The sequence below is a fragment of the Camelus dromedarius genome, chromosome 21 (genome assembly GCF_036321535.1).
Source record: "Camelus dromedarius isolate mCamDro1 chromosome 21, mCamDro1.pat, whole genome shotgun sequence".
Lineage (NCBI taxonomy): Eukaryota > Metazoa > Chordata > Mammalia > Artiodactyla > Camelidae > Camelus > Camelus dromedarius.
Window position 1 is genome coordinate 24,546,347 of NC_087456.1, and position 24,279 is coordinate 24,570,625.

General features: G+C 45.5%; 1 protein-coding gene across 5 annotated transcripts; it reads right to left on the reverse strand.

The window, feature by feature from the left end:
- Positions 1-737: 737 nt before the first annotated feature.
- Positions 738-23,950, reverse strand: MTARC1 (mitochondrial amidoxime reducing component 1). Of its 5 annotated transcripts, XR_004132138.2 has the most exons (9): positions 23,444-23,950; positions 20,266-20,439; positions 12,588-12,750; positions 11,583-11,723; positions 9,791-9,816; positions 8,677-8,756; positions 8,412-8,473; positions 8,244-8,315; positions 863-924 (listed from the first exon to the last, which is right to left on the reverse strand). XR_004132138.2 is itself a non-coding variant. In XM_010992925.3 (7 exons), exons 1-7 carry the CDS (start codon positions 23,713-23,715, stop codon positions 795-797), a joined length of 1,014 nt encoding a protein of 337 aa, XP_010991227.2. In that variant the 5' UTR covers positions 23,716-23,940; the 3' UTR covers positions 738-794. The 5 variants fall into 5 exon arrangements, 1 of the variants encoding a protein (XP_010991227.2); XR_004132137.2 differs by lacking the exon at positions 9,791-9,816 and having other exon boundaries at positions 23,444-23,949; XR_004132140.2 differs by lacking the exon at positions 8,677-8,756 and having other exon boundaries at positions 23,444-23,948.
- Between the last annotated feature and the right edge of the window lie 329 nt (positions 23,951-24,279).

Genomic DNA, 24,279 nt, shown 5'->3' on the forward strand with positions numbered 1-24,279 from the left:
AGTCTGGGATCACCAGTGGGGTATATCGGATATTTTGTTTCATGGCAAGGAAGATTTTGTCTTGCTCTCCACGTGTTCCACATCAAAGTCTGACAGCAACACTGCCCTCAAGAGCTGATTTCCTACCCTGACATCTCTGCTGTCCTACAGCCCAGAGGCACGACATGCTATTAGGGACCCACCAAATCCTCTTGGACACTGTCCGAGGAGCAACAGAGCCAGATCCAAGATGACCTATGGAAAATGAACATTCTGCATGTTTCCTGAAGGTCAGGCTCTGTGTGCCCTTTCAAAAGCTAGTCTAGGGCTTGAGGAGGAAAGTGAAGTGAGAGGCCAGCCTTATTTGGAGAGCTAGTTAATTTCTATTGCATGCTCCAGGCACATGGTAATAAAAGATTCCAGAACATGCTTCTCACTTCCCCAAGCTTCCTCTGCCTCTTCTCTCCTCTTTCCCTAAGGGGTAGTAATGAGATGATGGAGGTTAGTCCTCTGGGTCAGGGAATGGTGAAGAAGGAGAAAGAATGATTCTACAATCATAGTTAAACAAAAGATTTCTTGAATCATGTCTTGTCATGTAAGTGACTTATTGAAGTCCTATTAAGTTATCAAGACTATTCTTTGCTTCGCACACTGGGACACTGGATGCACTGAGACAAAAGTCCAAAAGATGAAAAACCTGAGATTACAGATCTAAAAAAATGCTAGGGTGTCAGTTTCAAAACACTGGGCTTCAAGTGTCAGCATTTTTGAGAACATTTATTAAAAGGCCTCTGCTATCCCAAGACATAGGATTCTTATTCCTGGATGAGCAGGTACACAGGGTCTCCCACTTGGATTGTCCCTGGGTTTTCCAGAACAAAATACTGTCCAAAGAGAGGTGATTTTCCATACAATTTTTGTTCAGAAGGATCACACAGGCGATAACTGCAACAAGAAAAAGATCATAATGAGTCACAGTCAAACAGAAGCAAGAGCTCAAACAGCATGTGATTGCTTCTCGGTTGATAAGTATCCGCCCCACACAGGGTGGCCAAGTTGCCCAGCTCCAGCGAGCGCCGTTCCCAGCAAGACTAACACAGCAGCGCCTCCTGTGGTTGTGCAGTAAACTGCCCGCCCAGTGCACCAACAACCGTTAAGCACAACCAGTGGCCGTATTCCGACATCTTTTCTCCAGGTAATGTTCTCTGTTTCAGCACTGAAAGATTAGGGACTCAATACGTTTGAACATACTTTATCACTTCCCTTTTCCCTCAGCCTCTCTCCTCCTGGCTTCTCCATGTCCATCATCAGAACAGCCATCTCACCCACCAGTCAGGCTCAGAGCCCTGGCTGGACTCATCTTTACACCTCCCCCCACCCCACTTTCCGTGGCTTATCCACAGTTGCCAAGTCCCGAGGCTCTTCCTGGACCATATCATTTGAGTTTGCTCACTTTTCCTCCCACCATCACAATCGCACTTCAAGCATCCTCAGATGATTGTAATACAAACTTCTTAACCAACCTCTCTTCCTCATTCTCCCCTGTCCACTTTCAACTCACTGTTAACACTACCCTATATTACTTTCTTTTCTTTTAATTGGAGTACAGTGATTTACAATGTTTCAGGTGTACAGCAAAGTGATTCAGTTATATGTATATATATATGTGTATCTACATATTCTTCTTCAGATTCTTTTCCATTATAAGTTATTATAAGACATCGAATATAGTTCCTTATGCTATACAGTAGGTCCTTGATGTTCATCTATTTCATATGTCAACAGTTCGTAATACATTACTTTTTAAATTTTGCTCTGGTCTTATCATTTTTAGGCTCGGAAATTTTCAGTAGCTCCCCAGGACCTGAGGAATAACATTTCAGCTCTTCAGCCTGGTGTGCAAGCCTCTCTACCTGGCCCTAGCCAGCTCTTTCATACCCTCTGCCCCTCCGTGCTCCTCGGCAGCACTCCCTAGGATTCCTCAATGCCTATCACCTTGCTTTGCATATTTCCTGGCTCACTGGTTCCTCTGAGATTCCTGTTGGATTCCCCTCTCCACTGTTCCCCAAGCATTAGACTCCTGCCCTTCTTTCAAGGCCCAACTCAAATGCCACATGTCCCAGGAAGGAAGCCCAGGAGCCCCTAGCCAGGAGTGGCTCCCTCATCCTCAGTTTTCTCTGCCTGCCCCTGGAACACTCACACACCTTGTCCTGTAGCGTCAGGGCACATGGCTCTCTACAAGCTGCAGAGACAGTGGAGAGCAGGAAATGGGACCCCCTCCCTCCCTGGTACTGCTCACACCCAATGCTGGGCCCTGCTGTCACCAGTGACCCACAATCGTTTGTTGAACAGATGAACCTGTGGGTGGGTAACAACCTCTGTCAGAAGCAGTATGAATACCTTTGTTGGGCAGAAAGTGCCAGGAGCCCCAAGAAGAGTGTACACGGAACGTGTGCGAGTAACGTGGCAGGATTCCCCGCCTCCACTGAGAGAATACTTTCCTCCAGTTTCTCATTTAAGCTAACTCCAATTTTATATCACTTTAATATTTAAAACATTTTTACAGAAAGCATTCATTTCATTCTACTGCACTTTTGGGAAAAAATAGTTGCAACGACTCAGTCCTGCTTTTGTTCATCAAATCAGAAGTGGTTAAGGAGCAAACAGAGAAGGTCAAATCTAGAGCCTTGTTCTGGAGACACCCAGCTCCCCACCCCCTGGATGCAGACACTATGTCTGCTTTGTTTCTTGCTGTCTGCCCACAGCCTGGTACAGCACCCGGTATGCTGCAGCCCACTCCAAATAAGGTTGGTTAAGAAAATAAATAAATCAACAAGTGGGTGAGAACCATAAGCCAGCCTGCCCTGCCCTGCCTCACCGAGAACATTCCCTGGCTCTGTACTCAGGTCTCAGCCATGACCTTGGACCCTGGGAACCCAGGCACCCCTCTTAGCCCGCCTCTCCTCTGCCAGCACGTGGTACCAAGAACACCTGGGGTTCTGGGTCTGTTGGAGAGTGACCTCTTCAGGATAGGGGCAGATCACGACTTCGATGGCTTGGGGTTTCTCCCGTTTGCTCCTGGGGAGGCTCTGATTATCTCAGGGAGGGAATTAAGGGTCAGAGTTCTGAGCATCATACACTTACAGTTTGTAAAGAACATCGTACATATTCTCTTAGTCCTTATAACAAGCCTATGTGGGAATGTGTATCATCCCCACCTGATGGGGGTGCTGGGAGGGGAGTGTCTCAGAGGAGTAACCCACTTGCCCAAGATCACAGACCTAAGCGGTCAGGCTGGGGCCAGAACGGAAGTCTGGTTCACTCCATAGTCAGGACTTTCCCCCCAGGGTTTGACGCCTGGCCATCTTTCTACCTCCTGAGTACATGCCCAGGCCTGAGAAGAACTGATGGGGGTTAATACTTATTCTTCTACATAAACGTTTAGCCACCCGCGGGTACACTGCCCCTTCCATCAACCACTCACTCAGACATTCACTCCCTTACCAGGTCACTTAGGAGAGGAGGGCCCACGGGAGCTGCCATCCCTCCCAGCCAAGCCCCTTAAACTGCTGGGGTTGGCCCCAGGAGGTGGTTTGTGCAAGTGCAGGTTGGATCACCTGGTTTGCAGGCGGCCGTCTATTTCTCTGCCCAGGAATAGAAATGGGATGCGCTACGGGAGTGGAAGAGTGGCTCCGGGCTGGCCCAGCCCGCCGGGGCCTCCCTACAGCCGAGGGGAGCGGTGGCCGGCTTGTCCGCCAGCCTCCCCAGCTCCTGTCCCCACTCTGTTCCTGCTGACAACCGTCCCAGCAGGGCTGAGGAAGGACTCGGTAAATGAGATCATCAGCGACCCCTGGTGGGGCTCAGGCCGCATTGCCGGCAGTCTGTGAATTCAAGTGCGCACCAAGCTTGGTTCAAGAGACGGAAAACACAGCATCATCTCATACGTGGATCTTTCGTGATTTTTTCCCATATATATTTTGTCATTGTTGGGATTAATAAATTACCAACTCATTTTAAAGCGCCTCTCTCAGTGCACTTTCTGTTTCAATAAGCACGAAAGCATGCCATGCCTCTAAAGGGCAGGACACCGCAGGCATTTGGTTCCACATACACGGAGGTCTCCATACTCAGAAACTGTTGCCTATAAAGTGCTGTGCACCAGTGAGGGCTGCTTGGCTTACTCATTTACTGGTCGAGGCCCAGAACTTACTTGCAGGCAGGGTCCCTGGTCACTGTTGGGTCCCACTGTGGGGCACAGGTCACTTCTGAGATCTCCCAATCTCTATCTCTACGGCCAGGTCAGGAACCAAGCAGCCCTGCGAAGGCACCGCGGAGAGGAGGAGCCAAAGGCTGGGCAGGTTTGCGCTGGGCTGCTTTTAATGAAGCCTCCGAAAATGGAAAGAAGTGTCTCCAAGGTTTTCCTTCTCTCAGAAGGTGTCAGGTTGATAAACTGAGACTACTAATAGCCAGAGCCTACACGGTCATTGTGTGTTTTTATCAGCTATTTAAACATCGGGGTGGGGAGGGTATAGCTCAGTGGTAGAGTGCATGCTTAGCACTCAGGAGGTCCTGGGTTCCATTCCCAGTAACTCCATTAAAAAATAAACCTAATTACCTAATATATAAACCTGATTACTCCACCCCTAAAACAACAAACAAAAAAGAATTGCTAAATAAAAAGAAAGAAAGAAAATCATATTTATTGCTTTATTCTGATCAACTGGGAGAGTGAACCAGGAGACGTATTATTTGCTCAGTTAAATAAAGAAATGGAAGCATCAAGAAACTGACTTGCCAGTGTCATTACTGGGGGGTGACAGAGCCAGATGGGGTGGGGGGTGACTGTATCACTCCCACTAAGTCCGTCTGTCTTTAGCTCAGCCCAGCACAGCCTGACACAAGCAGATCGTGGCAAATGTCCTTATTGTCCAAGTATTCCTGTATTTAACAACATTTTTGCATCTGCAGAACAAATGAGATTTTTTTCTTTCCCTTGAAAGCTACAATGATAGACCCCCATCACTCCTGTGGGGCTCCGTGGAAGTCACTCTCCCCTAAGAAAAGAGTAATCCACTCTCCAGATTTTCCTGCCAGCAGACCAACCTCAACCAAGCTGCCCACCGCCGTGAGTATTTCAGACAAAGGCTCCCCTGGACCTATGGCCCACAGACATTCAGCAGGGCAGGGATGTACTTCTTCTCTCTCCTTGCTTGGCCACCCTGATTCTGCCTGTGAGTGACAGATCACCGTAGGTGAGGCCAGCAGAGAGGTCGCCCGCTGAAAACTGGCATTCCCGTAGCAGCACAGCCCTGGAGCGCCACAAGGACCCAGGAAGAGGGAAGGCAGTGCGGCTCCCAGCGTCCTGCAGGAGAGCCGAGGGGATGCTCTGGACACCACTTTGCTTCGCTTCCATGATTTATGTCAGGCCTTCCTCTTCCCAATTTATGTCAGGCCTTCCTCTTCCTGATTTATGGTCATTATGTCCCAGGAAGAATATAAATTACTGTATCTATGGCAATTTAAATCTCAGTAAGACACAGGAGAAGACACCTAGGCTGGCTGGCCTGTCTCCTGGGGTATTAGGAGCAATTAGGGTGGGATGTCTGGGCTACAGAAAGCCTGCAGGAGATCAGGAGAGCTGTGCTGGCTCCCGGTGACCCCACTAGCCTGCCCTCACTCTTCGCTGGGGTCAATTATCCTCCTTCTATAAACATGAGCTCCCACTTGGGGGGGGGAGCAGTAAGCACTGAAGATTCCGAGGTCCAGCCCAAACACAGGCACTTTCTAAATCCAGAGGGAAGGGTGCCAGACACCAAACAATGTGTTGGGAGGAGAGAGAGAAAACAAGATGTATAAAAAAGGATGCCAGTCAATTCCCCAAATCACGTGGCTGGTCTGCACACAGAATCATCCAGGCCTGGCCCAACCCACCAACTTCATAGCGAAGAAGACCCAAGGTCTGAGCCGGAGGGGGACCTGCTGATCATGAAGGTCATATGCAGCAGAGCCAGGGTTCCTGACGCCCACAGCGGGCAGCTTTCCCCAGCCCACCCTGCCTTCCTCCCCCAGGTGGCTCATCTGCAGCCACAGGAAAGTGGGAAGACCAATCGCCAGCTTGTTCTGACCACAAGTGAATGAGCATTTGGAGGAATAGCTAGTCTATCATTGCCACGTCTCTAAACCACTCCCCTCACAAGCGTCCCAGCACATCTAGTAACTCTTCCTCAACCTTTTACGATGACCATCCTCAAACAGGCAAAGAAGTTCAAATAATTTTACAGAGAACATCCATTGACCAAGCATTTGGACCCTATACATAACATGTGACTCTCTTTCCTGTATCACATATTTATCCATCCATCAATCCATTGTAATTTTTTTTACAATTCCAAGTAAGTTGCAGACTTGAGTAAACTTCATCTCCAAACAGTTCAGCTGGCATATCATTCCCCAGGGTTAAAATTTCTTTACCTTTTAGGGGGGATAAAATTTACACGGAGTAAAATGTACAAATCTTTGGTGCTCCATTGTTTTAACTTTTTACAGAACAGTTAATTAATGTCATTTTGAGCTTTGAAAAATATACAATATCCCTCAAAATGATGAAATTTGCCTCAGGCTAGTCTGTAGCCCCCTCTTGGAATGTTCCTGCAAATCCACACCCACTGGTGGGGACCCAGATGGAAAGTAGCCATTTGCTCTTCACGTCAAGAATTCCTCTCTGTACCTCCCCTCCCAACCTCCCGCCAGTCTACCTTGTCTGTGACCCCACCCCTAACGTCACTCTCTGCCATGTGGCCTGGCCCGGTGAATGCCAGCTGCCTACCTTCGGTAGCCTGGCCCTGATGCAGGATGCTGGTCTCCATGGACCACAGGTGCTGGCCTCATGCCTCGGGGCAATGTGCTGTCTGGGGCAGAGTGCTCTGCCCCAGGGCTTCAGCTTGCACAGGGAGGGGGCCAGACAGTAGCTTCTAGGACAGCAGGATTGGCAGAGAGGGGTTGGTGCTGACCAAAGGAGTCTAGACTGTCGGTTCAAAGAGGGCCATGAGCTTGGTGAGAGATGGAAGGAAGCAGACTCCCATCCTAGGGGAGGGAGTCTGATCACACAAGCCAAGCATAACCTCCTCTCCATGTGCTCTTTTGTGATGGCTTTGATCCCAGATGGCCAAATTTCCACTGCGTTCCTTCCCCAAGTCTTCCAGGGTTTGCCCAAAGCAGAGTCACCATCCTCCCCACTATCCCTCTCTACAAGTGGCACCCAAGGACACATGTCAGGGTCAAAGCCCAGGGTCTTGGGTCTGCAGAGATGACACCTGACACTCCACCTGTCATCCTGCATTCAACACCAAAGGGACCAGCAAAGACAAGCATCACTAGATCATGTTCAGGGTTTCAACAATATCCCGGCTCCAGATTTGGCAGATAACATAGAAGTGCGTGGGTCCTGAGTTACTGCTTTAGCAGTAGTAATGCAGGTTGATTATAGAAAGTTTAGAGACTACATATCAGAAGGTATATTTCCCCCATAATTCCATTACCAAGGGAGAACCTCCATTAACGTTTTGGTTTACAGCCTTACAGCCTTTTAGCCACTCAGGCATATTTATGCATTTTTAAAAGTAAAACCAAGTAAATAAAGACCGAAAAAGTCAATACTATATATGCTATCTTGAAATCAGCTTTTTAGAATTAATGTTATCATAAATATCGTTCTAAGCAATTTAAACTTATTGCCTGTCATTGTCTTTCATTAAAAAAAAAATTTGATGAAATTTTTAAGTAAACATAAAAGTAAAAATAAAAAAATAGTGCAATGAATCCCCATCTATCACCCAAGATCTATTTATCAAGATTTTGACATATTTTTCCGTGGGTCCTTTTGCTAAAATAATATACAGTACATCCCCGGATGTCACATCACTTCACTCCTATACATTTCAACATGCTTCTCCAAAATATATGGGCATTTCTTATGTCATCACAATGCCCTTATCATACCTAAGGAATTTGTGATACCACTCAGCCCATAATAAAGTTTGCCAAAATATCTAAACCATGTGTTGTTGTTGTTGTTAATTGGCGTGTTCAGACCATGAATTCTAAGTGAAAAATAAAATTAGTTGTAAAAGCAGGCATTCTGGGAACCAAAACACCCAGGAATGTTTCCCAAATTACCCAGTCACTAGGACTCCCTTCCCCTACAAGCATATATAAGCGTGACGTTCTCTCTGCTTCCTCTGAGATATTAAATCGCCTAGTCCTACCTCTTCAGGGTCTCCAGCGGCTCCTTCCTGCTCATGATGCCCGTGTCCGGATCCACTGTGGTTAAAATGCACCTGGACACACACACACACACACACAGGGCATCATACACAGGACAAAACAGACGCTCCCCTCCCGCCCGCTCCCGGGCAGCTGCGCATGCGCCTCACCTGGAGCAAGCCATCACCCTTTTCAGTTCCACGTCGCCGATGAGCAGCTCATCCCACGAATCCTGGGGACGAAGGACCCAGTTCACGTGAGCACCTCCGAGCCGTGGCCCTGACCCACCTATGACCTGACAGCTAATGAAGTCACTTTCATCAAAGATGGCGGACGTCGCGTCCGTTCCGAGAAGCCACACGCCTCCCTGTTTCCCTCCCTCTGCCTTGAAAGTCAGTTCACTCCCATGAAATGAAATGCTCCGTCTGCTCTTACTTGTAAAACTGGGTTGGAAACTCATCTCCTTCAGGAAGCCTCTGCTTGACTGGCGGAGGTGAGGAAGGCAAGGGCGGGGACTGCCGGAAGAGGTGGGTGAAAGCGAGGAGGGGGTACGGGAGGAGGGTTACTCTGGACACTAGGTTGTGTCAGAGCCCTTAGTGCACACCTGCATTGCCTCTGTTATCTCCTGTCTCCCCCTGCCGGATATGAACACAAGCAGCGCAGGTCAGGTAGCGTTACTTCTCTCTGCATCTCTCCTGGGGTGGAATCACAAAGCACAACTGCCCCCGAAATTCTCAGGCATTTGTCTACTGCCTGTGTCATATCGGTGCCAAATTTTCGGGGCAAATCAAATCAATCGACTGTGCCCCTCAAATCCAGCAGGGGAGAGAGAACAATACACACATGAAAAGTGAATGGTCAATATTCTTTTTTTTTTTTTTTTTTTTTTTTAATTCCAGGAAAACTGAGAAAAAGCATTATAAGACAGCACCACCCCGTGTGCCGGTTTAACCGTGCAGGCAAGAATCATGCTGGTGGTTTAGAGGAAGACATTGTCAGGCTGCTCTGGTCAGGGGAGGTTTCATGGAAAAGGTGAGATCTGAACTGAGTCTTCTAGGGTGGAGATTCTGAGAGGCACAAAAGAAGGGTGATGAGGACTCCGGGAAATAATGAGGAAGCACATCTGACTGTAGTCCTGACCTTCTCACGCTCAGAGAGAAAAGCAGGCTGCCTGCAGCCCGAAGACAGGAATCCAAGAGTTAAAAGCAACCTGCCCAGTCCTTTGATGATCACAAGCCAGAGACAGAGTTCCAGACCCAAAGTTTTAACTCTGATAGTATTATTCTTGATATGTGTATTGCGGACTGGTTTTGTTGGTTGGTTTTGGGGATTTCTTTTTTTTTTTTTAACTGCATGTTTCTCCAGTCTAAAAAGCTGAGCACCTCGGATTAGAGCAACCCAGCCTGTTTTGTGTACATTTCTCCACTAGGAAGCACCGTGCTTACAAAACAAAAACAAAAACAAAAACAAAAACATAAAAGATTCAAAGGGAAAGAAATGAGGGTTCTGACTAGGAAGTTAATTTATTATAAATTAAAGAAATACTTACAGAGCCCCTTTTATGTGCAATAAAACCTGTTGGGAATTGATTCACAGAAAAATAAGTTTAAAATTCCAGCATCAGAAAAGTATCTATTTGGCAAACCAGAGGAAAAGGAGAAAAGTATTACATGTTGAGTGCACACTGTGAGCCCAGCACCATGTTAAATACTGAGCCCATGAAAGTCTTCCTACAGAGCACATTACCTCCAGGTGATAAAAAAATTGAAACAGGAAAAGCCGGGTATGCAGAGGCACAGGCACAGCACAGAGTGGCTTTGGAGAAGAGAGGGAGCTCTTCCGGGTCTGGCGATGAGAGCAGACTTCTAGGATAGGTGGCTTTTCATCTGGGCTTTTAAAGAAGTTCCAGGGGTTTCTAAGTGGGGAAGGGGTGAGACTTGGGATGACCGGGAGATAGGAGAATACATGTTAGATTCTCAGTCCAGTTTGCAGCTTTGGAGCTTTTACTGGAAGGGCACACTGTAACAAGATTATGGAGGGACCAGAATGGTAGAGTGGGTAGTTTGGGACTTTTGAGAACTGGAGAGCCATGGAAGGCTTTTGAGCAAGGAAGTAACATTGACTGTCACAAACTTTTAAGGTAGAAGAGGTCACTCCGGTGCTCTGGGAGGATGGCTGTGGCAACATCCAGGACCACTCAGTGGCCCAGACTTGAGATAATAAAGGTGATCTAGTTGATGGCTGAGAACAGAAAGGGAGCAGATGTGGTTGGGGATGGGAGAAACATGGGAGAGGAAAGAGTCAGGGGTGGCTTGTAAGCTCTAAGCCAGGGTGATAGAAGGAATATGGTGCCCAGGACAGAAGCTATGAAGTCAAGAGAAGGAGATGTAGGGCATGGGGTGTGGAGTATCTAAGTACAAGTTTGCTAAGTCAACAGAACGGGTGGAAATGCCCAGCAGATAGTCAGAAATGTGAGCCCAGCTCTCCAGGGGGAGTCCACGGTTGGACACCTGGGAAGGACCTACAGGAGGTGACAGATGGCGCAGCTGCGGGACAGGGCACCATCAGCGAGGGAAGGTAGGGAGAGAGACGGTCAAGGCCAGAAGTTTTGGAAGCCCCTACCTGAGTGAGGAGTACAAAGGCAAACAGTAAAGGAGCAAAGGCAGTGCAGCCAGGGAGAGAAAGTTCCAGAAGTAGTACCGATAGGTCCAAGGGGCAGGGCGATGACAGGAAAAGGTCTCTGAATGAGGCAGGGCAAGGGAGGAGGGCAGCAAGGTTTCCCCAATGTGGCCCTGCGTGGGGGTTTTGAGAAGTGAGGAAGAGGAGTGGGGATGATGGGTGTGAAGGGACTCGGGGAAGGACCACAACCATGAGAGGCAGGTTCTGAGATGAGGAGGGGGTTCGCTTTCTAGAAGCCTCTGTGCAGGTCCTCAGCTTCTGGGATGGTCTGTTCTGCCCACTGCACCTGGCACACCTGCCTCCCACATGACCGGAGCACACCCTGAATCTGCTCCATGGCTCACATAGATCATGTATTCTGTGCTGAGAGAACTTGGCTCAAAAACTAACCTGCCTCCTTGGAATCTCCTTAGAAGTCTCAGACCCTGCAATGCCCCCGGACCCCTGTGTCTCTGCCCCATCTAAATTTGTATCCTCTGCACAAAAGTCTGTACTGATCAGGTGCTCAAGAAATTGAAAAACTGAATTGTGGTGGAATATAGGACCAAGAAGTAATGCATCCTTTGGTATAATCTAATCCAACATCAAAGACTCTCATACCTTAAAAAAAAAAAAAAAAAAAGGTAAACCCGAGAAAAAGGGCAAGAAGGCATAGCGTTTACCTCTGCATAGACACCACACCCTGAAATTAGGATATTGGGCCTGAAGTTAGTGGCTTTAACTTTCTTCTCTAGCCGGGAGTTGAGATCCGCCAAGGATGCCTCAGAAAGAATCAAGAATGGGCAGGCATCCGCGTACACGATCTGATGGGAAAACATGAACTGTTACAACATGCCGTGGACAAAGTTGTGTCTCAGAGGTCACTGGGGTCTAGTTCCTGCAACCGTCCTCCCCCCCACTCCACCTCCCACCACAATCTAAGTATTTCTCTAGTTCTTTTTATAGAAAAAGTGACTATAGTGATTCAGAAGCCTTCAGTAGCCTTGCACATAACAGGAATTACATGATGGAGAGAAGAGAATGTGGCCTCAGAATCCCAGAGCTGCCCCTTTCTCATCCTCCAAATTCTCCCATGCTTAATAAGGTGGATGGGTTTGATGACTGGGTTACATGTGCTACAGAATACTCACTGATTCCATGGATGTTAATTTTTTATGCAAACCAATGTTCACCATGGCCACAGTAATGATATTACATAGCACTCTATGTGATACTTTCATGGTGAATTCTTACAACCTTAATCTTTGAAGGGCCAGTCTTGTCATTTTAAATCTCCATGGATCTCCATACCCACGCCTGTTTGCCCACCTGTGATCTGACACACAGTTGCCGTCGCAGTATTAAAGGGCTAGACTCCGCATGCAGTTACAGATGGAGTAGGAGATGTACTGGCCTAGAGCAGTTTTGAAGCCTTACTCGCACCAGGAGGCTTACATAAATCGGAAGGAAGATGCTCCTGGGAAAAAAGTGCAAGAGTCCCCAGATCAAGAAACACAGAGGGTGCTCCCAAGGGAAGGGCTCTATTTTTTGCCTTTTGCTTGCAACAAAAGCAATGGCAAAGTGACAGAACTGAGCTCAGCAGACACAATGCCCTGATCTCTGCTCCCAAGGAAGCTGGCCTTCTATAGGATGCACCAAAGGCCAAAGCCAAGGGGTGCTGGTCTGACCTGATCGGTGGGCAGGAACACGTCCTCTATTTGGTAAGAATTTCTTGGTCGCATGTGGGGCTCGAAGTGCACCAGGCGGTAGGGCTGCGTCTTCAGGAAGCTTGTGATCCACTGGGCTGCGGCCTCGCCACAGTCCCTGCCCTCGATCTCCAGGCCATGCACTCTGCCAGGGGGTGACAGGAGCAAAGAACAGACATGGCTTTGAAAATCTGGACACCCTACGTATCCTTTGCTTATCAGAAAGGCTGCACCAGGCTCTGATGCCGCTGGAATTCCTTTGTTATCAAAAGACATCATTTTAGCCTGGCCCTGCCTCCGGGCCACTGTGGAAGCCCAAATGAAGACACGGTTTCAAGCCTTGTTTTCCCCATTTTTTTTTAATTGAAATATAGTTGCTTTACAATATTATGTTAATTTCAGGTGTACAGCATAGTGATTCAGTATTCTTGCAGATTATACTCCATTATAAGGCATGACAAGATACTGGGTACCTTGTATACTACAAGTTGTACACTGTACTATACAACGTGCATATTACAAGTTATTACAAGATACTGTATATGCTATGCAGTATATTCTTAGTGCTTATCTATTTTATAAAACAGACTGATATATAACTGTACCTCCCTGCCTGGAAGGAATACAGGCAGGATAAAATGAGATCATGTATTTGAAAAGTTAGTGAGTTCTCCAGAAGAAACCTAACATATTAGGATAAAGTAAAATTATAATTACTGTAAAATCTGGTTCAACCAGAAATCTTTATTAACAGAGCTGGGTCTACTTTGCCAGTATATTAATAATAAAACCAGTGCAGCAATGTACGTGAAAATATACTGTAATATCTAAAACTTATAAATAATAATTGATTGCTGGGACTAACTCTGTCCGATTTGAAGCCTCCTCCTCCCTGATATACACTGGGCAGAACTGTTTGGGAATTACATGTATTTCAAAGACGAAAACAAGAAACACTTAGTATTGGCCAGTGTTTCCCACATGTAAGACCACTACCACTGTGGGTATTCGAGATTACTGTAGGTGGTGCCTGGGTGTACCAGGAAATAATGGTGAATTATATGGAAAGAAAGTGATTCTTTTCAGCTTAGTGTTAACTGTCTTTAACTTCTAGCAATACCTGATAATAACCTCTTTTTTTTAAAAAAAAGAAAAGAACAGACCTCAGGTACAGAGACCTCTTTAGGCAATAGCTTCTAGCTGGAATTAGGTAACATTTTATTTGTAGTATATTTATTTCAGTTACCTTCTAGTCCCACCAAATTATATAGGTAACCATACAAGATTTCCTTTGAAAATAAACATATTCAAGGTTTTTTAAAAGTTGAATGAATTTAAAGAAAAACATTAAGTAAATAAGAGTAGAGGTGGTTTATAATTCGACCCACATCATAGTCATGTTATGCAAATGTCTGAAGTTTGGGAAAGAGGAGAGTCAAGGAGATCTGCTTGGATGAGCATCTTGTTTCCACAAATGACTAGCTCAGTGACCTAGGAGTTACTTTTTTTTCCTATGCCTCAGTTTCCTCATCTATATAATGGGGATAAAATCACAACCCTCTTGTAAGGATTAGGGATAATCTATACGAAGTCCCAAAAACAATTCTTCGGTTTTATATCTGCTCAGTAGATACCAGTAATTACTCTTTTTTTCAGTTATTTCAAGTTATCTTTGTATAGTTACTCCATAAATCAAATATGTAATTAAACAAAAACACCTATTCTTTAATAGTAAGTATTTTATATTATAAAATATATTAATGATTTTTTATATTTTTATAAAAATATATACTTAATATATTTCCATATAATTTTCCCAGCTTTATTTCATATAATTGACATACAACATTGTGTAAGTTTAAGGCATACAACGTGCTGATTTGACACCCTTATAGATTGCTAACTGTCTACCACAGTACTGTTAGTTAACACCCCATTCACCTCATATAATTAACATTTCTTTTCTGTGGTGACATTTAAGGTATACTCTCTCAGCAACTTTCTTTTTCCTTCCAGTTTCATTGCAATGTAACTGATATACAGCACTGTATAAGCTTAAAGTATAAAGCATAATGACTTGACTTACATCATCAAATGATTAGCACAGTAAGTTTAGTGAACATCCATCATCTCCTATAGACACAAAACAGAGGAAAAATATATTTTTCCTAAAAAATATATATTTTTTTTCCTGATGATGACTGTCAATTATGTAATATAGTATTGTTAACTATAATAACCATGCTGGACATTAGGTGCCCAGAATTTATTCATCTTTTAACCAGAAGTTTGTTTTCTTTGACAAACATCTCTCCATTTCCTCAGCCTCCAGGACTGGAAACCACTGTTCTATTCTCCGTTTCTATGAGTTCAGCAGTTTTAGAACATATAAGTGATCTCATACAGAATTTCTTTCTCTGTCTGACTTACTTCACTTAGCGTAACACCCTCAAGGTCCTCTTTGCTTTTGCAAATGGTAGGATTTTCTTTTTGCTTTTTTCTCATAGCTAAATATTTCATTGTTTTATATATATATATATCTTTATTCATCCATAGGTCAGCACTCAGGTTGTCAGTTATTGTGAATAATGCTGCAATGAACATGGGAGTGTAGATATCCCTTTGAGATCCTGATTTCATTTCCTTTGAATATACACCCAGAAGTGGGATTGCTGGATCGTATGGTAGTTCTATTTTTAACTTTTTTGACAACCCTCCATACTGTTTTCCACAGTGTCTGCAGTATGGAGTTTCCTCAAAAAAGCTAAAAATAGAATTACCACTTGAATTTTGACAGAGATTGCATTGAATCTGTAGATCGCTTTGGGTAGTATAGACATTTTAACAATGTTAATTCTTCTAATCCAAGAGCACAATTTATGTCTTTGGTATAGGTTAGTGGAAGATTATTATGATTCTTTGGTGATACCGTTTTATTGATTTTTCACGCTTCTTGGAGTTTTGTGGTGCTGGCTTTGCATTTGAAGTAGCAGTCACCTCCTCCAGCCTTTACCAGCTGCCCTCCGGAAAGAAATATCTTGTATCAGCCCTGCTATGGATTCTGAGGCTTTATCAAGCCTTCTACGGATACACCTACTCCATGGTTCTTGTTCTCTTATTGCAGAATTCTTAAGCTTGTACGCCTTCTTTCAGTCCTGCAACCCATCAGGCCAAGCACTGTCAATCTCCCTTTTTTTCCTTCAAAATTAACACAAAAGCTCAAGTCTGTGCTCCTTCCTTGGCCTGCAGATTCAGGCTTATCTTACTGCATGTGCTCACTAGCTGTCTGCCAAAGCTTTCCATCAGGAGGGCACACTGGGAGCCAGCCGGGGAGAGGGGGGTGTTATGGGTGAGTTGTGCTGAGAGCTGGGGGTACCTGTGGGGCCAGTTGGGGGTGTCAACTGAAAAAAGACTCACAACATGAGAGCTGTGAGTTCAGTTTTATTTGGGGCCTTGCTGAGGGACTGTAGCCCAGGAGACAGCCTCTCAGATAGCTCTGAGGAACTGCTCAGAAGAGGGGAGACAGGCAAGATCAGTATGGATATGATTTTGGTGAAGGGGGGTATGTGCAATCAAGAACACATCTTAGAAAGTTGCTGCTAGTCATGAGGAGCAGGTGTCTCTGTTAATGATTTTACTGCTTTTCTAGGTATGAGAAGATGCAAGAAATTGGGTTCATAAAATTTTTTCCTGAAAGTACAGATACATAAAAGCCTGTTCTGCCAGTTTTTCGCAGAGCACAGAGGGCCTCATTCCTGATCTCCGCCCTGAACTCCTTTCAGGGTGTGTTGAAGGTCAGTGACTACAGTGGCTAGTGACCTTGTTCTTGTGGAACCCGATGGGGGGGCGACATTTTTTTGTTGTCAGTGGAATCCACTGGTGACGTGATCCCAGCAACTCAAGGGCAGGCGTCTTGATGGAGTCCGCAGTGCAGTTAGCAGGGTCCGCATCCCTTTAATGCTCTCTGAGAGTGCTGTCTGCTGCTTTCCCAGCCTCTCCCCACCCCTCCATCATGCAGCTCATGACTCAGTCCTCTGGATGCGGTGAGAGAGAAATAATGTCCCACACAGCTGAAGAAGCCGGATGTTCACTTACACACTCTCTGCTTCCTCTGTGGAAGAAATCATTGGCAGCGGTATCTCGCTTGGCCCTAAGCTGTGCTGCCTTCGGGGAGGGATGACGGGGGTGGATAAATCAAACTGTTTTTCTTTCCCTCTCCATTGCATTCAAACTTGTTTTTGGGTTTTTTGTTGTTGTTGGGTCTTTTGTTTTTGTTTTTGTTTTTTTTTTTTTTTCTCTAACCGAGTGCTGGAACTTCTGTGCTAGAAACCTGGATTACCACAAAGGCTCTCTTGTCCGTGGGTGATTGTCTAAGATAGTGTTTTGCAGGGGCCCCCAGACTGCAGCCCAGAGGGTCTGGAGCCAGTTCACAGGCCACTGCTGGGCCCAGGGCTGGGACCGAGGTCTGTATGCCTATTAGCCAATGCACAGGTAGGCGAGACTCCTCCCAGGTCCCTTGGGTCTGGTGCTGGGTCCCACAGCTCCCACGAAGGCACTTTTGTCCAGGGACGGATGCCAAATTGTTGCTGAGGGGAAGGACACAAACCAGGGGCATCTTATTCTTCCATGATGCTGATGTCAGTCCTATTTAATTTAATTGCTCTTTATATTAAATAAGAAGTTATTATTTCTCCTGGGTTTGAGCAGCCTCAGCTGTGTCTCTGGGCCCAGCATTCCATTAACACACTGTCCCCAAAATCCAAGCAAACAAAAAATCCAAATGTTCCTAAAACCTTTGACAAAGATGATATAGGTACAGTTTGAGACTGTTTGCCTGAAAAACCCACAAAAAAGTCCTACTTCTCTGTTTCCCATTAGTAGCTGGCACGGCTTGTGAGAAAATCAAGTAACAACCTCAGCTGTAGAACAAAAGTACTGACTATGATCATGATCTTTTGAAGGTGACCCTGGGGTCCCCCAAACTCACCAGAAGTCTTTAGGAACCTGCGGGCTGAAGTTACAGGTCCTTCCCAAGAGAATGACCTGGGTTGTTAAAGGACACCTGAGTCCAAAGGGGCCTTGGTATCTTTACCCTAAGGGTCTGCAAACTACTCTGGCATGTCTAAGCCTTCTTATTTTGCAATTTCCAAACATGCTCTTGTGTAGTCTTTTGGGCATGGACCAAAAGCCTGTGTGAGACCATGAAAAAACTTTCCACATAATTTCAAGGGAACAAATTATTAAATGAAAAAAAAAATTTAACCACAAGAAAGTATGGGTAAATATCTAACCATGGCAGACAAACAGGAACCAGGATTTGGAGAAATATGAAATACAAATTGCAACAGGCATATTCAAAAGGAGGGATAAACTGGGACTTTGGGATGGGGAGATACAAACTATTATGTATAGAATAGATAAACAACAAGGTCCTACTGTATAGCACAGGGAACTATATTCAATGGCTTATAGTAACCTGTAGTGAAAAAGAATATGAAAAAGAAGATAGATATATATATATACACACACATATATATATATATAATAACTGAATCACTATGATACACCAGAAACGAACACAACATTGTAAATTAAATACACTTCAGTAAAAAAGGGAAAATAAATAAATAAAGTATGTCCAAAGGGAGAAAAAAAAGTTTTGCCTCAGACAATCAAAAATACAAATTAAATCAATAAGAAATTACCTTTTCCCCCACAAAATTGACAAAATGTTTTTGAACACAGTGGTCAGAATGCAATAAGACAGCCATGCTTATAAACTGCTGGTGGGTATACAGCTGGAATAACCATTCTACAAAATGATTTAGTAGCGTACATCAAAAGTCTATGGGCCCCAAACTCTTGTTACTAGCAAAACCACTGCTCAAGTCTTTTCCCTAAGGAAATAATACGACGTATGAATAAAGATTCATGCCAAGTTATTCATCACATTCTTCTTCATACCTGGAAAAACTGAAATCAATCCAAATGTTTAATCATGGGGATGTGTTAAAATGCATTAGGGACACCCATGGAATGAAATACAATGCCAACACAAAAATGCTATTTTTTGAAGATTTTTTTTTAGCAATCTGAAAAAAAACGCAATATATCCACCTAAGTATATAAACAGTACTGAAGACTCTGTTTTCCTGCACTGTTCCAATTTGGTTTTGAAAGTATTAGCCATCGAGACTGGAAGAAAATATGTCAAAATATGAATTAGAACTATCACAGATGGTTTTTGTTGTCTTCCTATTTTTCAATATTTTCCATTTTCTTAACAATGAATATGTATTACTTTTACAATCAAAAAACCACCAAATTAAAATAAAAACATATCACTATGTTTAAAACTCTGATATTATAGAAATTATATTGGTTTTTGCATTTTATGAACTTTTGGGGGTATTTAGACATCTTTCAGCTAAACTCTATTTTTTGATGTGATGTTATTTTCTTCGTGGACTAATTTAGCATTTGCGTTGCATTTTAATTCAAAATGTGACAACTGTGACCAGAGTATAATTAGACTGTATTTTAATTTTCCCAGAATAAGATAAAAGATCATTTCTAGACATGACTTCTTAAAAGCAGAGCTAGTTTTCCTGTAATAATTGCTCCCTTGCTGTCCTTCTGATGTTGGGGAAACAGCCTCTGTTCAGAGCAGCCTCCTGGCTGAATCTCCACCCCTATTATGATGCGGACCCCTGGGTATCTGCAGGTCAGGTCATTCGTCCAGTTGTAGGTGTTCTTTTCTATTTTGGAACTTCCTTTCATTAGAACTAAATACCATAGGTCACATAGCCATTTGTGACTCCTCCCATGACTCAGATTTAGAAGGTTCTCGGTCTTTCCAAGCAACATAGAGATAATTCCAAGGTGACAGATATATCGATGTAACCTCACTTCTGCCAGGACCGTCTCCCCACTTCCTCCCACCCCATCTGTGTCCTTTCTCCTTTGGTTATTTTTCTCTGGTTGTCAATGCTGTAATATGCTTTTGTTCCTATAGTTTTCTGCATCAGACTTTTATGTTTCTCAGCCCAACATCAATACACATTTCTGAAGCTGCTTCCTTTCCTATCTTCTTTTCTTTTCTTTTTTTAAATTTTTAATTAGTGTAGGTACTGGGGATTGAACCCAGGACCTCTTGCATGCTAAGCATGTGCTCTACGACTGAGCTATTTCCCTCTGCCATTCCCACCTTTTATTTTTTATTTATTTTTGGCTTCAATGTTTAGGATGTTTCCCTTTTTTAAATTAATTTATTTTTTAATTGAAGTATGGTCAGTTACAATGTGTCAATTTCTGCTATACAGCATAATGTCCCAGTCATACATATATATATACATATATCCATTTTCATATTCTTTTTCATTAAAGGTTATTACAAGATATCAAATATAGTTCCTCCCTGTGCTATACAGAAGAAATTTGTTTTTTATCTATTTTTATATATAGTGGTTATCATTTGCAGATACCAAATTCCTAAATTTTAGATTGTCATGATGTTAAGGACTTGACCCAACATACAGTATATACGCAATCAATGGTTAATTATTGACAGCATTTTTCTGGAGTCTCTCCACAGTTCACACCTTCCCAGACCTTCATGAACAAATTCTCACGCAAGGATTAAGATCTAGGCTTTCCTTACCTGCACTTGTGCACAGCGTTGGTTATGGGTGTCTGGATGGGCAGCCGCAGGTCCTTGGTGTAGGCTGCACTGAGGGTCAGGGTGTCACCCTCACAGGTCGGGGAAATCAGGACCAGGCGGGGCTCCTGTCGAGCAGTAACCATATTCCCCACCTTGTTGATCACCATCCAAAACCTGCCATTTTCAAAACACAGGATTTGCATGGACCATCACGACAGGCAGGCAGCCCGTCTCTGGGGGTTCTTCAGTGATGCACTGTCATCTTTGATGTCCTCACTGCAGGCCTGGCGTGGGGGAGTTGTGTGTGTGTGTGTGTGTGTGTGTGTCCTAAACATCAGCTCAGCAGCACAGCAAGACTAAGTCTGGCAGTTAATATCAAAGTGTTGAATAATTGCTCAAGCATCCAATGTGGTATCTGCAAAACATTTTGAGCTCTGGATGGCTCAGAAATCAAAGAAGCTTTTACATGCTCATCTCAACTGCCAGGAATTTTCATAAACATGCACTAAGGCGATGACAGGAATCCATCTCACAGGAAGACCCTAAGGGTCCAAGGAAGCATGGTGCCCAGCATGAGGAGGCACTGGGCCCCTGCTGATGGAAACAAGGCACCGCTCTATTGCTCTCAGAGCAGGGGGTCAAGTTGACCAGCAAACAATGCCCCTTACACTTCACCAAATCCACCCCCACCTTTCAAAAAAAATTCATGTTTCAATATTCAGAGCTGTGACTTCCGCAATTTGTTAAAAGGCCTATTGTTAATATAGACGATATTTTTTTTTTTTTTGGCCCAGGACTTAGGGTCTAGCGGTACTTCCCAGAACAAAGATAAACAGAGAAATGAGAACAACAGAAAGAACTGTTTCCAGAAAAAGAATCACATGTTTGCATAGGTGACCCTTCAGCTCCCAAGGAAGCTAAACACATTGACATTTTGGTCATTTCGATGCCCACTGAATGGAATGGTTACAATGATAGAAGTGAGCTTGTGCACTGGGGCTCCGTGACATAAGGAAAAAATACAGCGGATACTTTAGATCATCACCTCCAGCTGGTCATCCTGGTTGCCTTTTCGGCTACGCTAGAAAAATCAAGTTGGTGTAAGCTCTTTTCCGAGGGAATCCTCTCGTATCAGCCCCTCTTATCCTGGACACAGACAGAGCTCTGCCCTGTCCCAGATCTGATCATGTCACCCACCCCCTCATGCAAAATCTGCCCCATGGTTTCTGCTTTCAAAATAAAATCCTAACTCTTCAGCGAGGCAGACAAGGCCCCTCATAATCCAGCTGCCCTCCCAGCCAGTCTCACCTCCTGTGCCCTCACACATGTCAGACTGTCGTTTCTTTTTTAATTTTTTCATTGTGGTAAAATATATACTACATAAAATACATGGCATGGTCTCAGGTATATACACAGGAGAATGGAAAACAGGGACCTCAAACAGGTACTTGTTCACACATGTTCACAGCGGCATTATTCACAACCCCAAATGGTGGAAACAACCGAAGTGTCTAACAACAGGGAAAGGACATTAAAAAATTATTTTTAACCATTTGTAATTGCACAACTCAGCAGCATTAAGTACATTCACAATGTTGTGCAACCATCACTGCTATCTATTTTCAGAATCTTTTCATCACCCCAAACTGAAACTCGATCCATTAAGCAGTAACTCCCCATTCCCTCCTCCTCCCAGCCCCTTGGCAACCTCTAATCCACTTTCTGTTTCTGTGAATTTGTCTATCCTAGATATTTCATAAAACTGGAATTATACAATATTTGTCCTTTTGTGTCTGGCTTATTTCACTTAACATGATGTTTTCAAGATTTATCTCTGCTGTAGCCTGTATTGGAACTTCATTCCTTTTTGTGGGTGAATAATATTCCAGTGTGTGTATATACCATATATTGTTTATCCATTCAGCAGTGGAGGACATTTGGGTTTTGTGAACAATGATCTTTTCACTATGGTGAATAATGCCACCATGAACATGGGTGCGCAAGTATTTATTTGAGTCCCTGTTTTCAATTCCTTTTGGTCAATACCTCAGAGTGGACCAGCCTTTCTGCCAGGATACCTATCCTCCAAGCCCAGTGTTTTTCCCACTCTCCAGAATGTTCCTCTCCCAAACCACTTGCCTGGAAAATTGAAATTTTCAGTTCTAGCTATGAAGTGGTGCCTGACCACCCCAAACGGTTCCTGGTGTTCTGTCCTCTGTGCTCCTGGGCACCTGTCACGTTGAGTCAGTCATCACAGAGGACTGCAAGCCTTTTGTTTCCTTCTCTTGATCACATTTTCTGATAATGTGATGATAAAAAGAGCTCACCATTCCATTCTGTCATGAATTGCCCTCCGTCTGGGGAGCAGGAGGGGGTAAAAGTTACAGCCCCCATCAGTCCTGCCTGTTACCTGTGGAAACTGCGAAGGATGGTCTGGGAGGCAGTTTAAAGTGCAGCCTTACAATGAGGCCCAGGGCTGGCGGGAAGCCAGACCCAGAAGAGGACAGAGCTGCTTGCTCCGGGCCTTTACAATCTTCGCTGAACCCTAGAAATTCACAGATCGTGACTACCTGGGTAGGACAAGAATAAAACCAAAATTTACAAAGCACCAGTGTGCTGAAGGAAACCACACCCTGGGTCCACTGCTGGGTGGCTCTGAATCTCAGTTTCCTTATCTATAAAAGGGTGCGTGAGAAAACTGGGGAAAATAATGCCTGCAGTAGCGCTTTTTAAGGTGCAAGAAGCTTAAGCTTTAATTGCTGTCATTATGATTCCATGCTCCACCTTGGTGCGCTCTTGGAGGGCTGGGCTCCGTGTGGCTCCAAGTTTCCCCAAGTTCTTAAGGGACAGTTACTAAAAATAAATGGCGGGGACCAATCCCGTGAAGCTCGCGGCTTCCGCTAGACGGAGTTTGAGAAGCGTGCTCGCTCCCTGGCACACACATGTGGACCCCGCGCAAGCTGTGAAAGAGCGGGTGGGAGGTGGAAACGCAGCCGCCTCCGGAAGGCGGTCGGCTCCTGCGTCTGCAGTTGGGCGGTGATGGCCTCTTTTTCTCTTTTTTCTTGCCCCTGGCCCCCAGTTCCCACTTTCTATGTAAGACAAGGACCTGATGCTCCCCCGCTCCCGCCCGCGTCCAGGGCACACCCCGCGCTGTTCTCGCGCCCGGGCTCGGCCCTACCTGTCCCGCAGGTGGCCGCTGCGCAGCCCCAGGGCCGTGCACTCCGCCGCGCTCACAGACACCCCACTGCAGGACTTGATCGGGTAGATGCAGAGCTGCGCCACGGTGCCCACCTGCTGCAGCCTCCGGCGCCGCCTGGGCCGCGCCCGGCGCCAGACGACGGCCCCCAGCGCCACCGCGGCCAGTCCCAGCGGGGCGACCGCGAGCCAGCCGGGCCTTGGGCGCCCGGGGAGGCCGAGGCGGGCCAGCACAGACGAGCCGGCGGCGCCCATGGCCCCGCGATCGCGGGCGCGGCTGGGACTCCGGTGGGCCACACTCTGGACGCGCCAGCAAAAGCCTGGCCGGAGCGCGGCTGCCGCCCGGGGCTGCTGGGGGAGGTGCGGCCCTTGGCCCCGAGTTCAAAGGGAGGGCGGCTCCTGAATCCCTTCCGGGCCGATCAGGTCATCGCGTCCTTCTCCTGAGGGGTGGCCCCTAGGACGCTGCGGCTGGGAGGTGGTGGCTCGGCTCCAACCTGGTTTAGTCTCACCGCCTCCGCCACTTCCGCCGCCCCTCCCCACTGCTGCAAAGCGAGGTACCCTCCCCCATGATCGCCCCAAGTGACCGATTTATTTACGTATTTGGGAGTTGTTTAACCTAAAATAAACCTCCTTCCTCAAAATTTGCAGGACGAAACGTAATTTCGAAATTAGCGATCAGGAAGCGGGCAGATCTCTTAGCGATAGTGGGGAGAGGGTCTACACCACGTAGCCTCCGGAGAGTCTCCGGCTGCTTTCAGCCACCCTCCTCATCTGCCCGCGCAGGAGCGAGGAGCTTTGGGCGAGTGGGAATCTGAGAGT